This window comes from Cavia porcellus, unplaced genomic scaffold (genome assembly GCF_034190915.1).
Source record: "Cavia porcellus strain 051 isolate PalLab524CR breed Dunkin Hartley unplaced genomic scaffold, mCavPor4.1 scaffold_3, whole genome shotgun sequence".
In the NCBI taxonomy this organism is placed as follows: Eukaryota; Metazoa; Chordata; class Mammalia; order Rodentia; family Caviidae; genus Cavia; species Cavia porcellus.
This window is the reverse complement of record NW_026947486.1, coordinates 42,367,062-42,391,131: the sequence shown is the minus strand read 5'-3', so window position 1 is coordinate 42,391,131 and position 24,070 is coordinate 42,367,062. Positions and strand designations below refer to the sequence as shown.

Sequence of the window (24,070 nt, the reverse complement as noted above, 5' to 3'; positions counted from 1 at the left end):
TTTAAATTTCTTCCAAACACTTTCCTAAGTGTTCTTTGAAAAACTTTTATAAACACTACTTAAAATCCTTGCCACATAGCTCTAACATTGTGTCACCTTCAACTTAGTCCCTGTTGATTGTATTTTCTTACTTAGATTGATGTCATAATTGGTTTTTGAGTGAAACCAGGACAGTTTGCATATTATGTTATAGGACCCTGGGTCTTATGTAAATCTTCTGTTTAGCAGGTCTAGTGTGAAATTGCTTCAGTAAGACAGGGGTGTTGCATTATTACTTCAGTTAAGAATAAAAGTGTAGATTTCTACCTCAGCCTCCATGAGTCATGGGAGAAGAAACTCTTCATTACTATTCATTAAGATTGGCTTCAAGGCTCTTCATTATAATGAAATACAATAGACTAGGAAAAACAGCGCATCCAAACAAAGGCCTTATGTCTAGATTATGCAAAGAATTCATAAAATTCAGTAGTTGAAAACAGAATCCAATTTAAAATGTACATAAATTACGAGCAGATATTTTACCAAAGTAGAGATACAAATAGCAAATAAGCACATTAAAAGATGTTTAGCATCATTACTATTAGGGAAATGCTCTTTAAAATAACAGTGAAATACCATTGTACACCTATTTTAATAGTTTCAGAGTAGGAAAAATAATGACAATGGCAAATATTGGTGACAATACAGAGGAATTGAGTCACTTATAATTTATTGATTATTGTAAAATGCGATAAAATTTTTAGTCACTCTGGAAAGAGTTTGGCATTTTCTGAAAAAAGTTCTGTGTAAACTTGCTGTATCACATAGCATCGCATTCTAAGACCTGTATCCTAGGGAAATGAAAACTTATTTCCACCTTTATAAAAATTCTCATAACATCTTTAGTCAAAGCTATTCCCAAACTGGAAACAATAAAAATATATCCTTCAAGGATTAATGATTGAATTAATTCTGATACATCTATGAAATAATAATTAGCAATAAAAATGAATAAGCCACTGGTATACACAATGGTCTTAAATGTTCCTCAAAAAGATTATCCTGGGGTGGGGGATTTAGCTCAGCTGCATAAGCGCTTGCCTTGCAAGCAGGCAGTCGTGAGTTCGATCCCCGGTACCGATAAAAAGGAAAAAGACAAAAAAAAAAAAAAAAAAAAAAAGATTATCCTGAGTAAAACTAAGGCCCATCTCAAAAGATACACCTTATTTTTCCATAAATATTACTTTCTTAATCTGTGTGGATCCAGAAAAAATTAGTGGTTGCGAGCATGGAGACTAGAGAGGCATATTTTGGGATGGTAGTGAAGATATAAAGAAAGCAAAAGGGAATTCTCTTGTGGCAATGGGATAGGTCTATATCTTGATTGTGGTGGTGCTTCTATGAGTCTTATCACAAGATGAAATTATACAGGACCATATAAACAATTATATATCACAAATACAACACGTTTAAAATAGATGGGGCCAGGGATTTAGCTCAGCATACAAGAACCTGCGTGGCATGTGAAAGGTAGTGAGTTCGATCCCCAGTGCCAAAAATAAAGTTAAAAATGGAGTGCATTCTATATTTAAGTAACAGTAGCATGCTGGTATTTTGTTCTTCGTTCTGCTATTGAACTATAGCTATATATGACATTAGGAGATGGTGAGAGAAAGGTAAGAAGATCTCTTTCTATTACTTTTGCATCTTAACATAAGTTTGAAATTATTTCAGAATAAAAAGGTTTTTTGTTAAAGATTCTTATTTTGGATAGTTTAAGTCTAGTTCTGATAAAGAGACATATGAGGAGAAAACAGTATTTGCTACTTCCCATCCATTATGTATGTCAAGGCCAATGAAACCTAATAAGCACTAATAAGAATATCTACACATAGTAAAACTTTTCATTTTTTAGTGCATTTCTTTCATTCTAAAATGCATAGTATATTTCTTTCCATTTTAAAAACCTTCTTTTAAAAAATGACAGTATTCAGTTAGAGATCGGGCCATATTTTTAACATGATATTACTAGCTATGCCTTTTCTGCCGGTAACAACACAGTACAAATGACTTTCAAGTATTCTGTATACTTATAGGGACATTCACAAATTTGAACAAACCCAAAAAACATTTTCAAAAAGGTAAAATTTTTAAAAAATTTTATTTCAAAAGTAATAAAAATATAACAGAACAAGACAGAACAAAGCTAATCAAGACAATGCAGTGAAATTGGTACAGAACTTCACAGCAGGATACTGGGATAGTAGTAATAGGTACTATAAGTATATTTCGTTATTTTCACAATAGTTGTCCAGTAAATTAGGTATAGCAAAATCAAACCAAAAACAACATTATAAAACCAATTGAAAGAGAGTATTAAATAGAGCAAAACAAACATAACAAAACAAAACGGTAAAAACAACTTTGCCTTCAAACAGAAGATAGAAGGGAATCCCCCGTTCGATGCCTGGTAAGCGTGAAGTTATGAGTTCGATCCTTGGTACCAAAAAACATGCTATATTGCATATGGTTATCCTCTCAAGAGATGCTGAGACATCTATCCCCAGTTGCTACGGTGGAGTGGCAGGGAGACGGTTGATTCTCCGCCCACGGTAGGCTCATGGGAGCCACTAGTTCTCCTCCTGGTCCACACCAGAGGCACTTACCAAGGGGGCGGGCAAATAAAGCTGCCTAAGTTCCACCATGGCCAGATCTAGGGAGCTGTTGGTTCTCCTCCTGGGCCGTGCCAGGAATGCTTACCAAGAAGGCAGGTAAATAAGCTGCCTAAGTTCCACATGGCCAGATCTTGGGAGCATTGGTTCTCCTCCTGGCCTGCACCTTGGGCACTTATCAAGAGGGCGAGTGAATAAGCTGCTTAAGTTCCACCCTGGCCACATCTTGGGAGTGCTGATTCTGCTCTTGGCCCGTGCCAGGGTACTTATCAAGAGAGTTAGCTAAGAAGCTGCGTAAGTTCCACCATGGCTGGATCTTGGGAACTGCTGGTTGTCTTCCTGGCCAATGTTAGGGGCGCTTACGAAGAAGGCCGGTGAATAAACTGCCTAAGTTCTACCATTGCCGGATCTCGAGAGTGCTGGTTCTCTTCCTGGCCCACGCCAGGGGTGCTTACCAAGAAGGCGGAAGAATAAGCTGCCTGAGTCCCATCATGGCCGGATCTCGGGAGCAAGAAGGTTAAATTTTATAACTTGATTGTTGATACACTGATTTCAGTCATCACTCGCTATAACTATAGCAAAGATAATCAGTTGTTAGGAAAATTACATGCTAACTGTAGCTATCACTTTTTATCCTTTAAAGGCATATATGAAGGGATGTGGCCCCATTATATGGAAAACCTAGGATCTGCTCAGATTTATTTAAAATATTATGTACTTTACAACTATTCCTGATTTAAATAACACATTTGAAAAGATCCATTTTAAGGGCCCAAAAATGGCTACTCACTTGAAGCTGCTAATGTACTCATAGCTATGATACATTAGAATAAATTCTTATTTCAAATGTCAAACCTGGATTTTAATTTCAGTCTTGCCTCTAAGATAAGTCTTTGTGTGTCATGGAACCTGGGTTTCTTCAGTCTTAGTTACAGTCTCATCACTGGGACATAGTAGCTAACAGCCACAACTTAAAGGATGGGTTTATTTTGGCTCAAGATTTCAGTCTATAGTGTTCTGGCTCCATGGCAGAATGATATAGCAAAGGAAAACCATGGTGGATGAAACAGAAAACAAAGCTGAGCTAAATCCCTGGCTCCTAACCTAAGTACAAAATTTTTGTGACCAAACAAACATTTTGTGAACAATAGCTATGGTGTTAGGAATCTTTTAATAAAGGTAAGAGCTGAGAGAAATATCTATTATGTAAAATGGGCATCATTGCTATAGTTGAATAATATGGCTTATATCCAGATGAGGATATAAATCCAAAATCCTCATGTGGTCATAGACAGAGCTTTTGGGTGGTAACTGAATTATGAGGACAGTATAATTGACTCGTTAGAAAGTGAGACCTGGTAAGAAGGGGCAGGTCACTGAGGGCATGACCTGTAGAGCATGTCTCCCTCCCTGTTGCCACCCTTTGTTTTCTGTTTATTTATTTGGTACTGGGAATTGAACTCAGGACCCTGTGCTCGCCAGGCAGGTGCTATGTCACTGACCTATATTCCTGGCCCTTTAATGTTCTTCTTTTTTTTATTTTTCAAAGAATAAAACCAAAATAAAACAGAATAAAGTCAATCAAAACAAAACATTGAAAGTGATACAGACTTCAAAACAAGATAATGGGAAATCAATAATGGCTACCATAATATATCTTTTTTATCTTCAAAATAGCTGCCCGTACCATCAGACATAATAATATCAAACAAAACAAAATAGAATTAAACCAATCAAAACAAAACAATGAAAGAGATATAGGTCTTCAGGACAAGATCATAGAAGCTAATGGACCTGTTTGGTTACTAAGAACTGTTGAAATCTGGATTGGTAAGATTTACATAGCTTTTATCAGTTATTGCTAAATGAACTTGTTGGTAATGAATTCATAATTTCAACAAAGATGAGTAGCACAGTAATAGAATGAGAACTGTGATTTTGATATTTTTAAGTCATCTAAAATTGTTTTCATTTATTACTGTATATCAATTTATGTCATCAGAAAGACTTTGGTAGTCTGCAAATTTCCTATTCTTAAATGATGATTGATGTTTTTGATAGTATAACTACAGAAAACATAGGGTATGAATAACATGATATTTGCATTATATATATGATAGCATTATACTCTGAATTTTAAAAAATTCTTTTGATATTTGCCATCCTCATGGAGATATAGGTTGATGAAAGTTTGGTATTCAGTGGTTTTGCTTTGTGTAGCATTGGAACGTTTGTGGGGCAAATAGAACTGCAGTTTTATTTTGTTTGGGTTTTTTGTTGTTGTTTTACAATAGTGAACCAGCCTCACATATTTGTAATTTGTCAGCTTTTGAGATCCTTTTTGCCATACAATTTCACCTCACCATTTTTGTGAATTATTTTAGCTATTTGTTGATTATGTACTATATACAAGGCATTATACTCAACATAGGTGGAACAAAGAGAGCTATGTGATAAGAGATCCTCAAGGATGTAGTGGAAAGGAAATTATGTACAAAAATAGCTGTGATATAATGCAGTTTGCCCTTAAGTGCCATGAGCTTTGTAAGAGTTCAGATTTCAGAGAGAGCATTTTTGAATGGCTGACCAAGAATCATTTCATAGAACCAGTAGCATTTGAGTAATTCTCATAGCTTGTAAATGAATATTAACATGACAGTATGATATACAAATCCTAATATGAAAACTCTTAACACCAAAGATTTTATCTTTGTTATCTGGGGAAATAATTCCAATACCAATAAATGGCTAATACCTAAAAATTACCATAAATCTAATTTAAGGTACATATTTTTAGTTTTATAAGTAAACATTTTACATATGGGTAATTAATGTTTTTATGTTTTTAGGCCATGAATATCATCGTTCCTTTCATGTTTAAATATGCTGTAGATAGCCTCAACCAGATGTCTGGAAACATGCTGAACATGAGTGATGCACCAAATACAGTTGCAACCATGGCAACAGCAGTTCTTATTGGCTGTATGTGTGATTCTTTAATCTGCCTACAGGTGTTGACTTTTTCAATAAGGTTTCATCATATTTGAGCAGATGACCTTTTAACTACAAACACAACATAGCATTTTGGATGTTTATTTTATGTGTGATTCCTTCTGATATGGACATTTAAAATTTCATTGTATGATATACTTTGTGAAAATTCCATGATAGCAGTAGCATTTTCCATGTTCTAGAAAACAGTAATATAAAATATTAAATTTATAGCAACCTTTCCAATATGGCTTATTTTTTTGCTGGTACTATTAGCTATTAAATAGAAATAGCTAATTAATGATGTGTATGTATATTAATGTTTTGTTAAAATATATTTTTAAAAAGCTATGGTAGAAATCTATATTTTAAAAATAATGCTATGTAGCTGCATGCATTAAAAAGCATATTTTTGAGACTTTGGAGACGTGTAGGAACATGCTTTTTGCAAGGTATTTTACTTTTAGAATCTCAATCTTATCATTTGTTAGTTGAGATAATTTAACTAAATAAACTTCAACCAATATTTTACATTTATCCACATTAAAGCTGTATGGGGTATTGTTTATTAAAAGTATTTGAATTGTAAAAAACCTTGAATCTGGGAGAAGATAACACTGAAAAGGATTCATGATGATGGAAAGTTTAGTATTCATCAGAGTAGATGATTTCTAGGTTTAAGTGTAAATATACTATGATATATTGACTAAATTATTCATTATATATTTTCTGAGCTCTTGCCATTTTACCTTCTTTTGATTCTAATGTTTGTGTTTTACACTCAGTTGTTTTCTTTTTAATGTATTGTTAGATGGTGTATCAAGAGCTGGAGCTGCCTTTTTTAATGAAGTTCGAAATGCAGTGTTTGGGAAAGTAGCACAAAATTCAATCCGAAGAATAGCCAAAAATGTCTTTCTCCATCTTCACAACCTAGATCTTGGTTTCCACCTGAGCAGACAGACAGGAGCTTTATCTAAAGCTATTGACAGAGGGACAAGAGGTATCAGTTTTGTCCTGAGTGCTTTGGTGTTTAATCTTCTCCCTATCATGTTCGAAGTGATGCTTGTCAGTGGTGTTCTGGTAAGTAAAGCATGTTTCATAGAAAGCTTTTTTCCTTACATTCTTAATTACAATTGAATATTTGAAGCTATTGTGTTGTTGCATGCCCATGGGTTCAAAAGTGAAATTCTATGATGCTAAAAAGATTAAGCAGTTTGTTTAAATATTTTGCCTCAAGCTTCAAGGCACTATCCAAATTCTTTATCATGTTGTTATTGTAAATAACTATTTAGTGCGATACCTACATGGGGGTTAACTAGTGTTTCTGAAGTGTTTTTAGCAGAGATTTTTTATATGGAATTGGTCTAACATGCTCAGAATACCTGTTTCTACTAACTATTTTAGGATAATTTCAGTTTTTACAGTTAAAAAGTGTGTACATGTATACTTTTTCTCTTCAGCCTATTGTACTGTTTCAGTAATCTCATCTGACAGTAGTATAAATGCAGTAAGTAAAGATTGATTTTTTTTCTTCACATTACCTAAAATAAATTATCTAAGATATTTGACTTTCCATCTATTATTGGCATACCCTACTTGCTGTTGAATATTTTAACCTGTTTGAGAAGAACAGCGACTTTCTCTCATTTCTTCTTTGACTTCTTTTTCCAGTATTACAAATGTGGTGCCCAGTTCGCATTGGTAACCCTAGGGACACTTGGTGCATATACAGCATTCACAGTTGCAGTCACACGTTGGAGGTATGATATTTTCCAGAGGCTAGTTGAAGCTTAGCAATTAGTTACACTTTTATGACATAAATTTCATACATGTACAAATCTTTGTCTTACAGAACTAGATTTAGAATAGAAATGAACAAAGCAGATAATGATGCAGGTAATGCTGCTATAGACTCACTGCTGAATTATGAAACTGTGAAGGTAATATATTTCATTATACTTTACTGTGCCTTTCAGACAGCAATAGAAATTGTTCTGCCATTTAATTTAATAGGTGCTGTAAATTAACAGGTTAATATTAGGATAGTATCTCTAGGTGTTATAGAATTATATTACTTTGCTTTTCTTTTACTTGGAAATTACCTTGTCTTCTCAGTTTTTGTTTGACAACATCAGAATTTTATCTTTTGAATTAATTTATAGATAATCATAAATAAATATCTTAACCCAGGAAGGACATTAAGCTAATCAAAGTGATGTGTAAGCTCTTAACCTTCTTTTTATCCCTCAGTGCCTAGCATAGTGTTTTTCATTAATTCTTTCATCTATGTGTACATTTTTCTATTTTTCAAATAGTTATTGAATTCTCATTTGCAAAGTACTGTACCAATTTCTGTGAGGGGAAAAGGTGATAAAAAAAAAAGTGATTATGTGTAATCGCCGCCCTCTCTGAATGTTATATACTGCAGAAGTTAAAGTAAGTGTGCAGGTGACTAAGCAAGAAGAATTAAAAGAATGAGGGCAATGAGAACTGCTGGTTCCAAATCTTATGGAATCAGAAATAGGTTTTGTGAAAGAAATATCACTGAAAGCCCTTTTTTAAGATGTAGGTTCATAGTAGCTAGAAATTCAGTAAATGTTGGATGAAATTTGTGGTCTTTTCAAATATAATCCATTGTAGAAAACTTACAAAAGTACCATATTCCAGTATATTGAAAGTCAGTTTTTAAAATAAAGTCTCCACTACAAAATGTAGCCGTATATGAAATCTGATGAAACATATACAATCATTTTAAAGAATATATTTCAGTTGTACTTGTCCACAGTCCGTATCCTTATATATTTGTGTATTTTGTAGTATTTTAACAATGAAAAATATGAAGCACAAAGATACGATGGATTTTTGAAGACCTATGAGACTGCTTCATTGAAAAGTACCTCTACTCTGGCTATGCTGAACTTTGGCCAAAGTGCTATTTTCAGTATTGGTTTAACCACTGTAATGGTGCTTGCCAGCCACGGAATTATGGCAGGTAATGGAACTGTGATTATCACATTGGTATATATTACTTTTAACTTTTATAAAGAAAGATTAATGAAAGGAATGTATACATTATTTTCATTTATTAGAAAGTTCAGTAAACTGATTTAAGCATTTTCCATGTTTTCCTTTTTGTATCAGTATGTGTTTTACTGACTGATCACTTTATAGGTCTACAGCCTGACTCTTTTAAATAGTAGGAAATTAACACTAGTTAATATATTTTGTATTGTTATCTTAGAAGTAGTTCAGGTTAAAAAATTTAGGTATGAAAAATGATCAAATATTCAAACAAGAAAGCACAAACTGTTCTTTTTTATGAACTAACAGATTAGTAGCGTAGTTATCTATCTTGTATATATACATAGGCATGCATACATATGTATACCTATATACATGAAATTTTTTCCCTTCTTTTTCTCCATTCTCTTATCCCAGTTGTTTTTTTTTTCTTTTGAGCACTTTTTTTTTCTCTTTCATTATCACAGTATCTATTGTACTTTTGGAAGCCTGACTTTTTCAAGAGCAAGTATTTTTTTAAACATCTAGAATATGTAGATCTTGAAAGCAATGCCATTAATTTAGTGTTCCGTCTAAAGGTCTAAAATAAAAGCTATCTTGTTTCTGTAATTAGCAGTAACCTTATAAACTTTGTATTAGGTTTTCATTTGTATAGCATTCCAGAAGTAAATAATATCTGTGCCTCTTTTTTCTTTTTTTTTTTTTCTTTTTTTTTTCTTTTTTTGCCTTTTTTGTTTTTATCGGTACCAGGGATTGAACTCACGACTGCCTGCTTGCAAGGCAGGCGCTTATGCCACTGAGCTAAACCCCCAGCCCCAATGCCTCTTTTTTCTAACCCCCCCTCACTTAGAGCTTATTCACTTACTGTAACATTAGTGTGAGGTTTATCATTACCAGGCATGCTATCATTTGCTGAAATTTTTAAATATATTCTATTATAAAAATTGATTTTTATTACAAAGAAACTGTAATTTGTATTTTAGGGAAGAAAGGTCAGATTTTTTAAACCTCCCATTTTTCTCCTTACTTAGAGCATTCTTTATGTGTTATGTGTAATGTATAGAGCTTTTTCCGTTTTGCTTAACATATAACCAAAACTTAACATATTACCTAAATCGTAGATTCATATTCTTTGCAATTGAGTTAGATTGAAAGTTGTTGATAATGTATAGTTTGAACTGGATTTCATAATAATCAACTATACAATTTTCTTTGCTCATCTAAAATATCTTTTCCTCCCTTCTGCCAATTGCATATTAAGGTACCCTTACTGTTGGAGACCTAGTTATGGTGAATGGACTGCTTTTTCAACTTTCATTACCACTTAACTTTCTGGGAACTGTGTATAGAGAAACTAGACAAGCACTCATTGATATGAACACTTTGTTTACTCTACTCAAAGTAGACACCCGAATTAAAGTAAGTAATTTGTATAGCACCTTTCTAAAAGTATGTAAACATCATTCCATTAATACTGGATTATTCTAGGGTAATATTTTCTATCTTCATGTTAGCAGATTAATTTACAGGAATTGATGTTGCCATATGTATTGAAGTTCTTATAGCTTTTACTTTATGGCAAAAAATTATACTACTAGCAAAGAATTTTCTACCTAGAAAGTATATTTTGTTTAAATTTGTACTTATATTGGGTTTACCTTTGCTAATAACAATATGAAATGTATGATTACCACTCCTCACATCTTCTACTACTATCCTGGTCATCATCGCTCCTCTTACCCTCTACTAAACATTCCCTGAAACCTAAAACCATTCATACTTTCTTGCTTTAGCAGTGAGGACTGGAAAAAAGTCTTTATTCTTAGAAGTATACTAATCCCACATATATGAATTTCCTCCTTTCCTGTTGTTTTTTTTTCTGCAAAAATTGTCTATATAGTTATAATCAATGTACTATGTAAAGCAGTGATTTCCTTCTTTCTCTTCCCTGCTAGGACAAAGCAATGGCATCTCCCATTCAGATCACACCACAGACAGCTACGATAGCCTTTGATAATGTGCATTTTGAATACATAGAAGGACAGAAAGTCCTTAGTGGATTATCTTTTGAAGTTCCTGCAGGAAAGAAAGTGGCCATCGTAGGAGGTAGTGGATCAGGGTGGGTAACTTAGTTATTTGTACAATTTTACATTGTTGATAAATAATTCTGAATGTGATTTCGTTTTATACTAATGCAATGATTACTATGGTTTAAAATGGGGATTATTTAATGCCACTAAGAGCTAAATAACCTTTCCTAATCTCCAATTTCAGGAAAAGCACAATAGTGAGGCTGTTGTTTCGCTTCTATGAGCCTCAAAAAGGTAGTATTTACCTTGCTGGTCAAAATATACAAGATGTGAGCCTGGAAAGCCTTCGGAGGGCTGTGGGAGTGGTACCTCAGGTATTTAAAAACAGAAAAATACAAGTTTTTGAAGTTTTTTTTTTTGGATTGGGAGATATGTAACTAGAATAATTTGAATCTAAGGAGTCAACATACAGTAATAAAGTGGGTAGTGGTAGGGCCCACAGGTAAAGTTCATTTACAAAAAGAATTATTTAAAGAGAGAAAAAAAAAAACAAATAGGAAACCTGGATAGTTGAAAATTTTCTAACTCTATAGCATAGCATAGCATAGTGAATAGAAAGAACATAGAACTAGAGTCCAACAGACCTGGATACTAATCCAAGCTTTAACCCTTAAAAGTTCTATAGCCGGGATTGGGGATTTAGCTCAGCAGCATAAGCACTTGCCTGGCAAGTGTGAGGTCGTGAGTTTGATCCTGGGTACCACACACACACACACACACAAAAAAAAAACGTTGTATAGCCTTGGGCTTCAGTTCCTCATCTCTAAAATAGGGATACCATGTACTTTATAGGATAAGATTTTTATTACAGATTAGAGTTAGCATATGTATATAAAATACCAAGCATGATAGCTATCACATAATTGTTCAGCAAACAGAAACTATTATTCTAATTTTGAAGAGCTTTTGATATAGTGAATTTATAATTAAGAAATAGTTTGGCTGATACTCTCATTTGCATGCCTTTTTCATGACTATGCGTTCAGCTCCAAGCACAGTGTCTAACCCAGAGAAATCATTTAATATTTGCCATGTGACTGTGGGGCGGGGAGTAAATTCACCGTAAGATCTGAAAAGTGATATTTTCATATGTTGAAAGATTATAGAGGCCTCATCAGAATTAGTTCCAGCTGAAATTTATTAGGAAGTTGATTAGTGGAGCCAAAATCAAATTTCTGGGAAAACAGACCAAAATAATAGGTAAAGAGAAAGGGAGAGACCATGACAAAGTGATTGGACAGGGAGATGTAGCTTATAAAAGGTCTCCAGCATAAAACACTCTTCTCTGCCCTATCTTTTCACTGAGAATCCTAAAATTTAGTGGCCAAGAGTCACCTAGGGAGATTATTGAAATTCCATTTATTTTTCAGACATTCTTCTTCTGATTATGGGGGTCCAATGTGGTACCCAAAAACTTGCATTTTGAATATGTATCCTAGGTGATTCTAATAGATTGTTTATAGCCTGTATGTTGAATAATACTGACCTAAACTGTCTGGTAAAGTATACTACATTATAACAGGGCCAGATCGTCATTCATGTAACTAGATTCCTATCATTCTCTTGGCTGCTGTAAAGATTATTCTCATCCCTTTGAAAAATAAAAAGTCTTATTCACAAAGGAAAATTAATGTAAGATCAGTAAAGAAAAGATACTCATCTTCATTGAAGACCTTAGCAATATATATAAAAAGCAAGATAACAGTTTTTTACCTGTCAGATTCACAAAGATTTTGAAATTCAAAATATCCTGCCTGGGCAAAGTTGTGTAAAACAGTCTGTTGTTTTGCAAATGCAATAATGTAACTCTCTTACTAATGTAATTCGGAGTATTTATAAAGTGTCTAAGAAGTATTAATACTCTTTGTTCTAGTAATTCTACCTATAAGAAATTTTAATGAGGAATTAATCAGATATGAACAACTTTGTATATATAATAATGATCATTGCACCATTGTTTATACTACCAAAAGTTGATAATAATATAAATGTTCAGAACATAACTAGATGGCTAAAACATTACAGTACCAAATTTTATGCAGACATTTACACATACTATGTTGTTAGAGAGTGCTGAGTCTCATGAACAATATGCAGATACAAAGTTTGTTGAAAAATAGGATAACAAATAAAATCCCCCAATTTTTAATAGTACATTAATACTTTTGGTAGTAGAGATGAAAGATAAGAGTAAATACACCAAAATGTTAATAGTTTTGCTGTATGCTGTGATTATAAATTATTTCACTTTTATAATTTATAAACTGTATTGTATCTATTTGAGGTATAAGATATCTATAAATAGTAAAATGGGGAAGCTGAGGTAAGAGGATCATAATTTCCAGCCCAGCCTAGAAAACTTAGTGACTTAGCTAGAACCGATCACAAAATTAAAAATTAAACATCAACAATATGGCTGGGGATGTAGCTCAGTGCATGAGCCCTTCATTTGATCCCCAAATCCCTCATCCCCAATTTTTTAAGTAGTAAAGTAGTTACTATAGAAAAGTAACATGTTCATTGTCTCATGTAGTTACCCAATTTTTTATGTGTGGCAGCAGTAGCTAAAATATCATTTAGCAACAGTCATGAAAAAAGTCCAATATTTAATTGATTTTTTATTTTATATTTTTCTATTTTCATATTTTTCAGTTAGTATTTAACTTTTTTCAGGAAATAGTATATTGTAACACAGTATAGTATACTAGACTAGTATAATAAACTCTTTGTTTTCTGTTTGAAGTATCAAAACTTCTTAGAAATAAAGGAAACCATTGTCAACCTCATTAATTAGAGAAATGCTACTTTAAACAAAAATCATATTCTAACTCTAAAAGTAGCAGCAACTCAAAAGTATTAATATCTAGGGATTCTGAAGGTATGAGGAAGTGACAGTTTCAGACACCATTGAATGTAATGTACTCATAAACTACTGTTCTTTATGGAGGACAATTGGTCAGTGTTATTAAGGGATAAATGTATCCATTTATATTTGCTTTTTGACCCATCAGTTTACTTCTAGGAATCTTTTTTGCAGAAAGATACATAGGTATACATGTCATATATGTAATGATATTTTATTCCAACATTGTCCTAGCAAAAATGTGTTAATCAGATTAGTGTCCATTAATAGAAGAATGGTTAAATTATTATATATCTATGTATGAAATATAAAAGTGTTAAAAAGAGCTAAGTACATTTCTGTTATTTACATGGACAATCTCCAAAATATGTTAACTAGAAATACCAATTTGCAAAAAAAAATAATTGCATAGAATGTCCATATTGTGTTGGAAAAAAAACAGGTGTTTAGTCCTATAGTGGAATTTTTAGGGTCTTCTATATAAAGTGTCATCCAGTAATAATGATAATTTAACTTCTTTTTTTTCCTATGGTTATTCCATTTGTTTCTTTTTCTTGTCTAGTTGTTCTTGCTAGTTTCCAGAACTATGTTGAATGAGTGGAGACTGTACATCCTTGTCTTGTTCTTGATTTTAGAGTGAAAGCTTTCAGTTTTTGTCCATTTAGTATGATGTTGGCTGCTGGTTTGTCATAGATGACTTTTATCAAATTAAGATAAAAACCATCTATGCCAATATTTTTAGAGTTTTTTTTTTAAAATCATGAATGGGTGCTGGATTTTGCTAAAAGCTTGAGATAATCATATGATTTTTGTCCTTGGTTCTGTTAATATGGTATATTACATTTATTGATTTTCGAGTGTTGAACCACCTCCACGTCCCTGGGATGAATCCAACTTGCTCATGATGTTTAAAATCTTAGATGGTTTGCTGCATTTTGTTTGCCAGTATCTTATTAAGGATTTTTACGTTTGTGTTAATTAGGGAGGTGACCTGTAGTTTTCTATATTAGTTGGATCCTTCTCTGGTTTTGGTATGAGGGTAATGATTGCTTCCAGGAATGAATTTGGAAGTATTTCTCTTTCATTTTCATTAAAGAGTTTGAGAAATAGCATTATTAGCAATACAATTGTTTTTTTAAAAGCAGAATACTGAGAGAAGGAAAGCTTCTGTTTGAGAGACAGAATGAGTACCGAGACCCCCAATACAATTGTGTTAGTACTTATTTGATTATTTTATATCTGTTAATATTTGTTTTATATAGTTGGGTGCCCTGATATTTTTGATATATATTTATAATTCTTATCTCTTCCTCTTGGATTGTTCCCTTTACAAGGATATAGTGGCCTTCCTTATATCACTTCATCAATCTTGGCTTGAAAATTCACATTGTCTGCAAATAGAATAGCTACTGCTGCTTTTTTTCTGGGTTCCTTTCGCATAGAGTATTATTTTTTTTCCTATGAGTTTCAGTCTATAAATTTCTTTTTAAATTAAATGTATTTTTGGAATGTACCATATTGCTGGATCTTGCTTCTAGATCCATTCTGCCAGTCTGTGTCTTTCGTTTGGTGAAGTGAGACCATTAACATTGATGGTTATAACTGAAATGTACTGACTTTTCCTTGTTATTTTCCTGTTGGTGGTTCCCTTTTGCCTCCCTCTGTTTAAACTTTTGCTTTGCCTGATAGATTCTTTCTGTTGAAAGTCAAAGAGTAGTCCTTGTTATTTCATTCTATAATGTCCTTCAGAACATTTTAGAGTGCTGTTTTGATGATCATAAGTTTCCTCAGATGTTCTTTTGTCATGGAAGTATCCTATTTCTCCATCAATTTTGAAAGATAGTTTTTCAGGGTACATCAGTCTGAGTTGGAGGTTGTTTTCCTTTAAACCCTGAGATATTTCACTCCAAGCTCTCCTTGACTTGAAGGTTTGTGCTAAGAAGTCAACTGTGATTCTGATGGGCTTTCCTTTATAGTTGATTTGTTTCTTTTCCCTAACAGCTTTTAAGATTCTATTCTTGTGTTGAATTTCTGAAATCTTGATTATGGTATGTGTGACTGTAGATATATATATTTGATCATGACTAATTAGAATTCTTTTTTTATTTTTGACTAATTAAAATTCTATATGCCTCACTTACATGTATGTCAAATTCTTTCTCTCTACCTGGGAAGTTTCCTGCCATGACTTCTGTGAACATTTTTTTAAAATACCATTTATGTTGTTTCTTGCATTTCATTGACTCAATCAATCTTAAGTGATTTTGTGCATCATCTGGCAGCAGCTCAGTTGATTTCTCATGGTCCCTTACTGTTTTTAAGAAATCTTTCTTGTAATTATCATTCTTTGCAAGCCTATATCTAAGAGTCTGTCCTGACTTTGGCTCATTCTGCTGCAGATAGTTTCAATGGAATTTTTATTCTCTTGGATATCTGCTTGAATCTGTCTTACGGATTCCATTTTGTTTCTATGCTGGGCATTCCTCACTTACATCATTTTTTAAGCTTCTCTATTTTTTTTTTCTGTATCTGCTATATAGTCACTAAGCATGTTTCCATTGTGGCAGTTATCTGAGAAATTATTTCTGAGTTGATTTTTTTTCTACAGTCTTACTCAGTTGCTTTGTTGTTATTACTTCAGAAAGGCCACGTGAGTGCTTTGGATTGTCCCACATCACTGCCCCCCCCCCCAGTTCACCTTTGGCAAAATGGATGTCTGGATTTACATCTTATTTAAATATCTTCTCATTTTTTCTTTCCCTTTCTTACTTTAATTCCTAGGGTGATGCTTTTAAATTGCTGATAATGGTTTACTGTTTTGCTAGTACTTAAAACCCTTAGGAAATAACTACTACTTTGAGGTATTGTCCAGGTGTGATTGGTTTTTGAATGTTGCAAGATCCTACCTCTTCAGTTTGTTGGTGGTGAGAAGTTGCTTCCTATTTGGCTCAACCCCTGATTCTCTGGCACTGTCCCATGGTAGTTTCAATTACCCTTAATTAATCTCAGTTTTAGAATACCAGGAAGAAGAGCTATTTCAAACAATTATGTCTCTTTTGGCTAAATTGGCACCATGAGCAATAACAGTAGCATCAACCACAACTTAGAAAATGATAAAAACTGAAGGAATCATTAATTTGCCACCTTTAACCATATAAATTAGATTTGTGGTTATATAACCAAATGTAAATTAGACCAGAAAATTAAATATAGTATGTAAGTCCTTAGTATGTCAGTTTTACCCTTGGGTTAAAATATAAAAGGGGTTAGGAAAAAATAGAGGAAGAGATTAAAAATAAAACTTGAGGACAAAGGTATCATGTTAACTTCGGTAAACTAGTACAGAAGACAGGAGAAAAAGAGAGAAAGAAGAAATAAAAGGGAGAAGAGAGAGCAACAACCACAAAGAGGCTAGAAGCCATGGTCACACTCATAAAAACATGTTTAGGCATATAAATGCATAAAAATATCTACAATTGCACACAGTAGATTATTCATGGTGACTAGGTCTAGGAAAACAAATGGAATTGCAAGAATGAGGGCGATCAAAGGGACTATTGATTTTTTTGTCTTTAAAGATTGTTCAAATTTTTGTAATGAACTTACGTATGTGTGTGTGTGTGTGTGTATAAAATTTCAGGATGCTGTTCTCTTCCATAATACTATTTATTATAACCTCTTATATGGAGACATCAGTGCTTCACCTGAAGAAGTTTATGCAGTGGCAAAATTAGCTGGACTTCATGAGGCGATTCTTCGAATGCCACATGGATATAACACCCAAGTAGGGGAACGAGGACTCAAACTTTCAGGTGATAAAAAGTTTTAGATATACCTTCCACTCCTATACTCCCTGAAACTATTTTGTTGGAGCCATTTAAATTATTGAAATAAGACCACATAGATCAATTTAATTCAATAGTCATGATCTTCATATTAAGGGAAAGCCAAAATTATTATTCATTTGGGAAAGTAGTAAGGATAGGGAGAACTAATTTCATAATGAGTAGTGCATCTCTCATAATTTCTTAGGGGATATTAAAATATTTCAGGCCTCTTATACTTGATCCCATTCTTTTTCTTTTCACTTTTAGCTTGGTGATAAAGGAAATTTAGAGGCTTGTATTTCTAATTTAAGTGTTTATGAGAATTCTTGGCTAAGAATGAATTTACCTAAAACGATTTTGTATTTTTTAAAAGTTTCATAAAAGTGTTTCTTTGCCCCCAAATGATTTGAATTCCAAAAGGATATTGATATCTAATGTTTTAAAGTATGTATTGATGCAGTTTATACAAATATACTACATCCTCTATTTATATTCTTCATTCTAGTTTAAGGAGGAAATATATAGATTTAGGTGAGGGTAAGGCAAAAACAGAATAAAGAATACCCTACATAAATTTTAATGAATACCCATTCCTTTTCTTTACACACCAGTTTCCTAATTCACATTTATTAGATACATATAATGTACACAATACTGCGCTAAATGATTTGAGTTAAAAAGATGAAGAATAAATAGTCCTAATGTCAATTATAGGTTTAAATAACCAATAATGACTAGACCTGCTGGAGTTCCAGTAATAAAAACTATTTTTTGTTTGTTTGTCTTTTGGAACTTTTCTTTTTTCTTTCTTTCTTTTACTATTTTTCTAACTATTTTTGCTATTTGTTTAGTGTATAACTACCTCCTAAATATTTATTCCTGTATTTAGGTATCCATTCTACCAGGGAATCAGTTCAGATCTAGTCTAGATTCTGCCGAAACTTGCTCTGTGACATTTAGCCTTTTGGGGCTTTTGCTTCCTTTTAGTTTTTAACAATCTTTTATTCAGTAACAAATATTAAAGGAGAAGTAAGAAGTATCAGTATATACACTTAATTTTAAAGAATACTGTGAAAATATTAGTTTCTATCAATAAACATCCTTTAAAATCTGGCTGAATGGTAGTTTTAATGTTAAGATATAAATGGAGATATTTGTAGTTTATTGCTCTCTAGCTTTCAGAATTTTAATGAATTTGTTTATGGCTTTGTTGATTTGTCAGATATTAACTTTTTTATCTGTGAATGCTATTCCTCAAGAGTATCTGTGATATAAAGTAACTTAAATAATGAGCGTATTTATGATATGAACAATTAGCAGTTGTTATTTTCATTTTCATACTTTTTGTCTTCCATGAAGTCAGATTTTAGTATTACATATACATTCAGGGAAATATAGTTTGTCAAAGGATATCATACGTGAATTTAGACTCTACAATACTGTAAAATGATCAGTGATGAGTACAAGGAAATGTTAAATGTTTTACTTGCTGGATACAACCAATGTAAATACTATAAACAAAATGATACATGATAAAAAATACAGTGAATGTTTAAAAATTTTAGAAATATGTTAGAACAAAAGATACATTTCTGCTAACTCTTTTTAAACACTCCTCTCTTTCATTGAAAACTCTTATCCCATTGTTCTTGTCACATTCTAAAATAGTCCTCTTTCATTAATGTCTTTATTTGCACTATTGTGCCTGCTTCAATGTCCTGAATTGATTCAAAATGTTTACTTCTCATGGTTATTTTGACTTTGTAGAAGAGCGAGACATCACATGGTGCCAGATCCAGTGAGTAACATGAATTGAAGACACACCACTAAGTTTTTGTGAATCTGCTTTTTTTGTTGTATGGTACTTGTGAGCATCATTTACTGTATTTTCGATCCCATCTTCTAAAGACACTTACAAAAGATGCCTCATTTCCTTATTAGAGTTCTCTAAATTAAAATTTTTCTTTATCAGGAGGAGAAAAGCAAAGAGTGGCAATTGCAAGAGCCATTTTGAAGAATCCTCCAGTCATTGTCTATGATGAAGCTACTTCCTCATTAGATTCAATTACTGAAGAGGTAAAAGATGTAAAGAAAACATAGAGCACTTTAATATTTAGCTTTTTTCCTTAGAATTTTTAGGAAAATGTGTGCATCTTTGTCTTTTAATTAAATTTCAAAATAAGGTACTGTAGAGCAAAATACCTAAGCTTTTTTTTCACCATATGGCAAGTAGCAGTGCTGAGGGTCAGGTGGCATTGAACTAGGTATCGTATTGTTAAGTGTATTTGCAAATCTGTCTTCTTTTTGAATTGTTGGCACCTTATACTGTTGTATTACCCTTGCCTCTTCTAATGCTGTACCAATTGCCTAATATGCTGACAAAAGAAGAAGGTTTGAATCTTTCTCCTGTTGCCATTTGCATTCATTATTACAAGTCATGTAAGTGATTGTGATACTTATGACACAGTACACACCATGAAACCTTTCACTCATGTTGGAGCAGCTCATTGAGATGCAATTCAAATATTCACAATGATCAGTACTAGCAGCAATTTGTATTTATTCCATAGGATGTTTTGTGAAACATCAAGAGATTGTGACACTAAGGTCTTAAGAATACTCCTAAAGTTACATTACAATTTGTAATAACATTTTTACATTTCATATGAAAGTCTCAACTGCAACAACAATTTTGTGAACAATTCCCCTCAATATAAAGCTGAAGATAGGCAAATGTTATCAGTTGCTACTATTCATCTACCTTTTAATTTAGTGAGTAGTATGCACCTAGTATTGAAAAGTCTACTTTCAGCTTTAGAGACTGTGTGACATAATATTTGCATATGGACATAATTCTAAGGACATGTTATTTGAGCAGCAGCATATTGTAAACAATTTAACTTCGAAGTGAATTGATTAGCATGAGAATTTCTTATATTTAGAGTGAACTTTAAGCACAACCAGATCCCATTCATGAGAACAGTAAGAACCTACTTAAAAGAATTTGATACCTAAAAAATGTGTCATACTACCACAGATTAAAAGTCCTACTGTTATCAGCTTTTAGGATGCTGCTGTTCCCTTCTACAGTTGATTTCTAGATTCTTTGTATCCTGATCAAAGAATTGATGAAAGCAAGCACAAGCAAATTTTTGTATGTATTAATGGTAGGGAAAAAAACATGCTTGGTAGAAAAAGAGTGGGCCAATTAAAAACAGGAAAAGGGTGAGAGCGCCACAAGGTTAGACTAGACTGTAAAAGAGGGAAAACAGTCATGAAGAGCTCAGTAGTAGCTGCCTTTTGTATCTCCCACTCTTCATTAGTCTATCCAAAACTTGTTTAAACCGTTGTAAGAATGGAACATAGCATACTCTGATCAGTCCCAGGAGCAGAGCATGGCATGTACACTAAATTTCCATGATTCACAGATCACACTTGCTTCCCCAGCCAGTGAGCTACACACTGATCTTGCTCATCACTACCAACAGTCTTTTTTGAGATAAACATTCTTTATTTTGTTAGTATTTGTTTGTAGTACATGCACTTCACAGTCATCTTGGGGAATGGGTTCAGGTACCCAATAAAATTTATTATCTGCTTTTTAAAGCCCCTTCTCCCTTCCTCCTCTCTCCTTCCCTTGTTCTCTAATTCTCCTATCTCAATTTTCGTTCGTATTATTAATCTTAGCTCATGTTATGGCATATAATTGAGGTTATTAACTTTCTGTATGTGGCTTATCTTTATTCTGTGTATTTCACCTTCCTCTCCTCTTCACTCCTTGCCCTTATTCCCTGTGACCACTTCCCTATTGCAACAGATGTATCCCTTTGTCCCCTCTAGCATCTTTTGTTATTCTCTTTGTTTGTCCTTTGCCCCACTCAAATGAGAATTATCTTATAGTATTTAAGCTTGTGGCTGATTTATTTTACTCTACATTATATTTTCCAGATGCATCCATTTTCCTGCACATGTCTCAAATTTGTCATTCTTTGCACCTGAGTAGTATTCCATTACATGATACCACATTTTCTGTATCTAGTTATCTTTTGATGAGTGTACAGACTGTTTCCAGGATTTAATGATTACAAAATGTACTGGTATTAATATTGCTATACAAGTATCACTGAAGTATGGTATCTTAATTACTCTCTTTGGAAAAGGTGCCTAGAAAGGGGTAGCTGTGTAAGTTTTTTGAGAGGTCTCCATACTGATTTCCATAATGGTTGTACTAGTTTACATTCTCACCAATGAAGTACGAGGGTTTCTTTTTCACCACAGCCACACCAGCTGCATGTGCAGTTGTAAGCATTTTATTATTTTTGATTTCCTAATGATTGACATTCTTTCCAGAGTAAGATGCAATGTTATCATTGTTTAAATTTGCATTTCTCTAATGAGCAGAGATGTTGAACATTTTTTCATATATTTATTGGCCATTTGTATCTCCTTCCTCTATGAATTGCCTGTTCTTTCTCTTTCCCGTTATTTAACTGGGTCTTTCATTTTAGATGATTTAGTTTTGAGTTCTTCATATATTCTTGATATTAATCCTTTTACTGAGGAGTACTTGGCAAAGTTTTTTTCTCATTCTGATTGTTTTGCTGTACAAAAACTTTTTAGTTTTGTATAATCTCACTTGTCTATTTTTGCTGTTACTTCTTTTGCAATTAAGATTCTGTTTAGAAAATCCATTCCTACACGTATGTCTGGAAGTGTTTTTACCCATTTTATCTTCCAGTAGGTTTAATATTTCCATATTAATAATGTTTATATCTTTGATCCATTTTATTTCAGTCTATGGTGAGAGATAAGTATCTAGTTTCAATCTGATGTGAACAGATAAGCAGTTTTCCTAGCACCACTTGTAGCACAGGCTATGTTTGCTCCGCCATATGCTTTTAACCCCTTTGTCAAAGATCAAATAACTGAAATGTGTCTGGGATGTTTCTGTATCCTCTATTCCAGTGAGGGCAAACCTTTTAGAGCTTTCAATGATATGAATAATTCACTGCAGTGCACAGGCGATAGGTTCATTATCAGTGCTCTATTCTGTTTCATTGATCCACATATCACTTTTTTTAGTCTTATGCTATTTCTATCACTATTGCTTTGTCATATAGCTTAAAGTCAGATATTGAAAGGCCTCCTGTTTTTTTCTTGTTGCCCAAAATTATTATTCTTATTTTGGTTCTAATCTCATCTCATTTCAATTTTAGATTTGTTTTCTCTAGCTCTGTAATGCATGCTGTTGATATTTTAATTGGGACTGAATTGAATTTCTATAACAGTTTTGAGAATATAGTCAACTTGACAGTATTGGTTCTGTCTATCCAGGAGCAGGGGAAATCTTCATTTTCTGATGTCTTCATCTCCTTTTTTTAAAGAATGATGTAGTTTCCTTTGTAGAAGTCTTTTACTTCCTTTGTTTGGTAAATTCCAGGATACAGTGGAGCCCTCAAATTACAACCACCCTCATATAAAGCAACCTGGGTTATGACCAAAGGTTTAGGCTGACTTACAACCAAAGTCTTGAGTTACAATTTGAATGTCAGCCATATGTGCAGTTGTAAGCAAAGACTCATGCTGCCAGAAAACTGTATGTAAGCATCCATCAATTTTTCAAAGTTTTCACTATCTTATGGATTTCCACAGTGTCTGCTGTGATTTCATTTATAATTTAATTGATGTAAATCTTTTCTGCTTTCTTTTGATAACTCTATAATTCTGGCTAGGGCTTATTTATTTTACTTTTTCTTTCAAAGAACCAGCTCTTCAATTCATTGATTTTTCTTATATTTTTAGTATGTTTCATTGATTTCTACTCTCATCATTTTTTATCATTTATTTATTGGTACAACTAGATATAACTAATGATTGTATTCATTGTTTGGAATTTGTACCTGTACATAAATAAAATATGCAGAAACATCATCTTAAAAATTTCCTTATTTTTGATTTGAGGCTATTTTGTTGTTGTTTCTCAAGTGTTTTAAGATTTCTCATAAGGTTATTTATTTTGATACACTTTGTTTTCTTAATGTGAGGATGGATGGCAATGAATTTTCCTCTTAGAACTACTTTAATAGTGTCCCAGAGGTTTTGATGAATTGTTTGATTTCTTCTATGATCCTTTGTTTGTTTAGGAATATATTGTTAATTTTCCAGGAGTTTTTGTTTTGTCTGAAATTTCTTATGTTACTGATTTCTGCACAGTGGTCTAATACTATGAATAGGGTACTTTCAGTTACTTTATATTTGCTTAAGCAGGCTTTGTGGCCAAATATGAGATCTGTTTTGGAAAAAGTACTATGTACTTTTGAAAAGAATGTATACTTATAGAGAGGGGTGGAATACTCTGTAAATATCTATCCAAACCATATGTTCAAGGATATGGTTCAGCTTTTGAATTTCTTTATTGAATTTTTGTCTAGTTGATCTCTTTGTGAAAGTTGAATATTAAAATCCCCTCTTATGATTGTATGTTTATCTTTTAATTTCAGCAGTTTTTGTTTTGTGAAGATTGGTGCTTTAGTATGATGTACATATATATTTATCGATGTTATTTCTTGTTGAATTGTTCCCCTTAACTCGTATATAGTGCCCTTTGCATCTTTTGATTGGTTTTAG

General features: G+C 32.9%; 1 protein-coding gene across 1 annotated transcript in view; it reads left to right on the top strand.

Moving 5' to 3' along the window:
• The window catches only part of Abcb7 (ATP binding cassette subfamily B member 7), a 171,914-nt gene that overhangs the window by 133,405 nt on the left and 14,439 nt on the right, over positions 1–24,070 (top strand). Inside the window, exons 5-14 of the mRNA XM_003470979.5 lie at positions 5,501–5,633; positions 6,454–6,722; positions 7,314–7,402; positions 7,495–7,582; positions 8,460–8,634; positions 9,925–10,082; positions 10,619–10,782; positions 10,938–11,067; positions 17,257–17,428; positions 19,416–19,519. Coding sequence (XP_003471027.1) covers positions 5,501–5,633; positions 6,454–6,722; positions 7,314–7,402; positions 7,495–7,582; positions 8,460–8,634; positions 9,925–10,082; positions 10,619–10,782; positions 10,938–11,067; positions 17,257–17,428; positions 19,416–19,519 — 1,482 coding nt within the window. The remainder of the gene's footprint in view (positions 1–5,500; positions 5,634–6,453; positions 6,723–7,313; positions 7,403–7,494; positions 7,583–8,459; positions 8,635–9,924; positions 10,083–10,618; positions 10,783–10,937; positions 11,068–17,256; positions 17,429–19,415; positions 19,520–24,070) is intronic.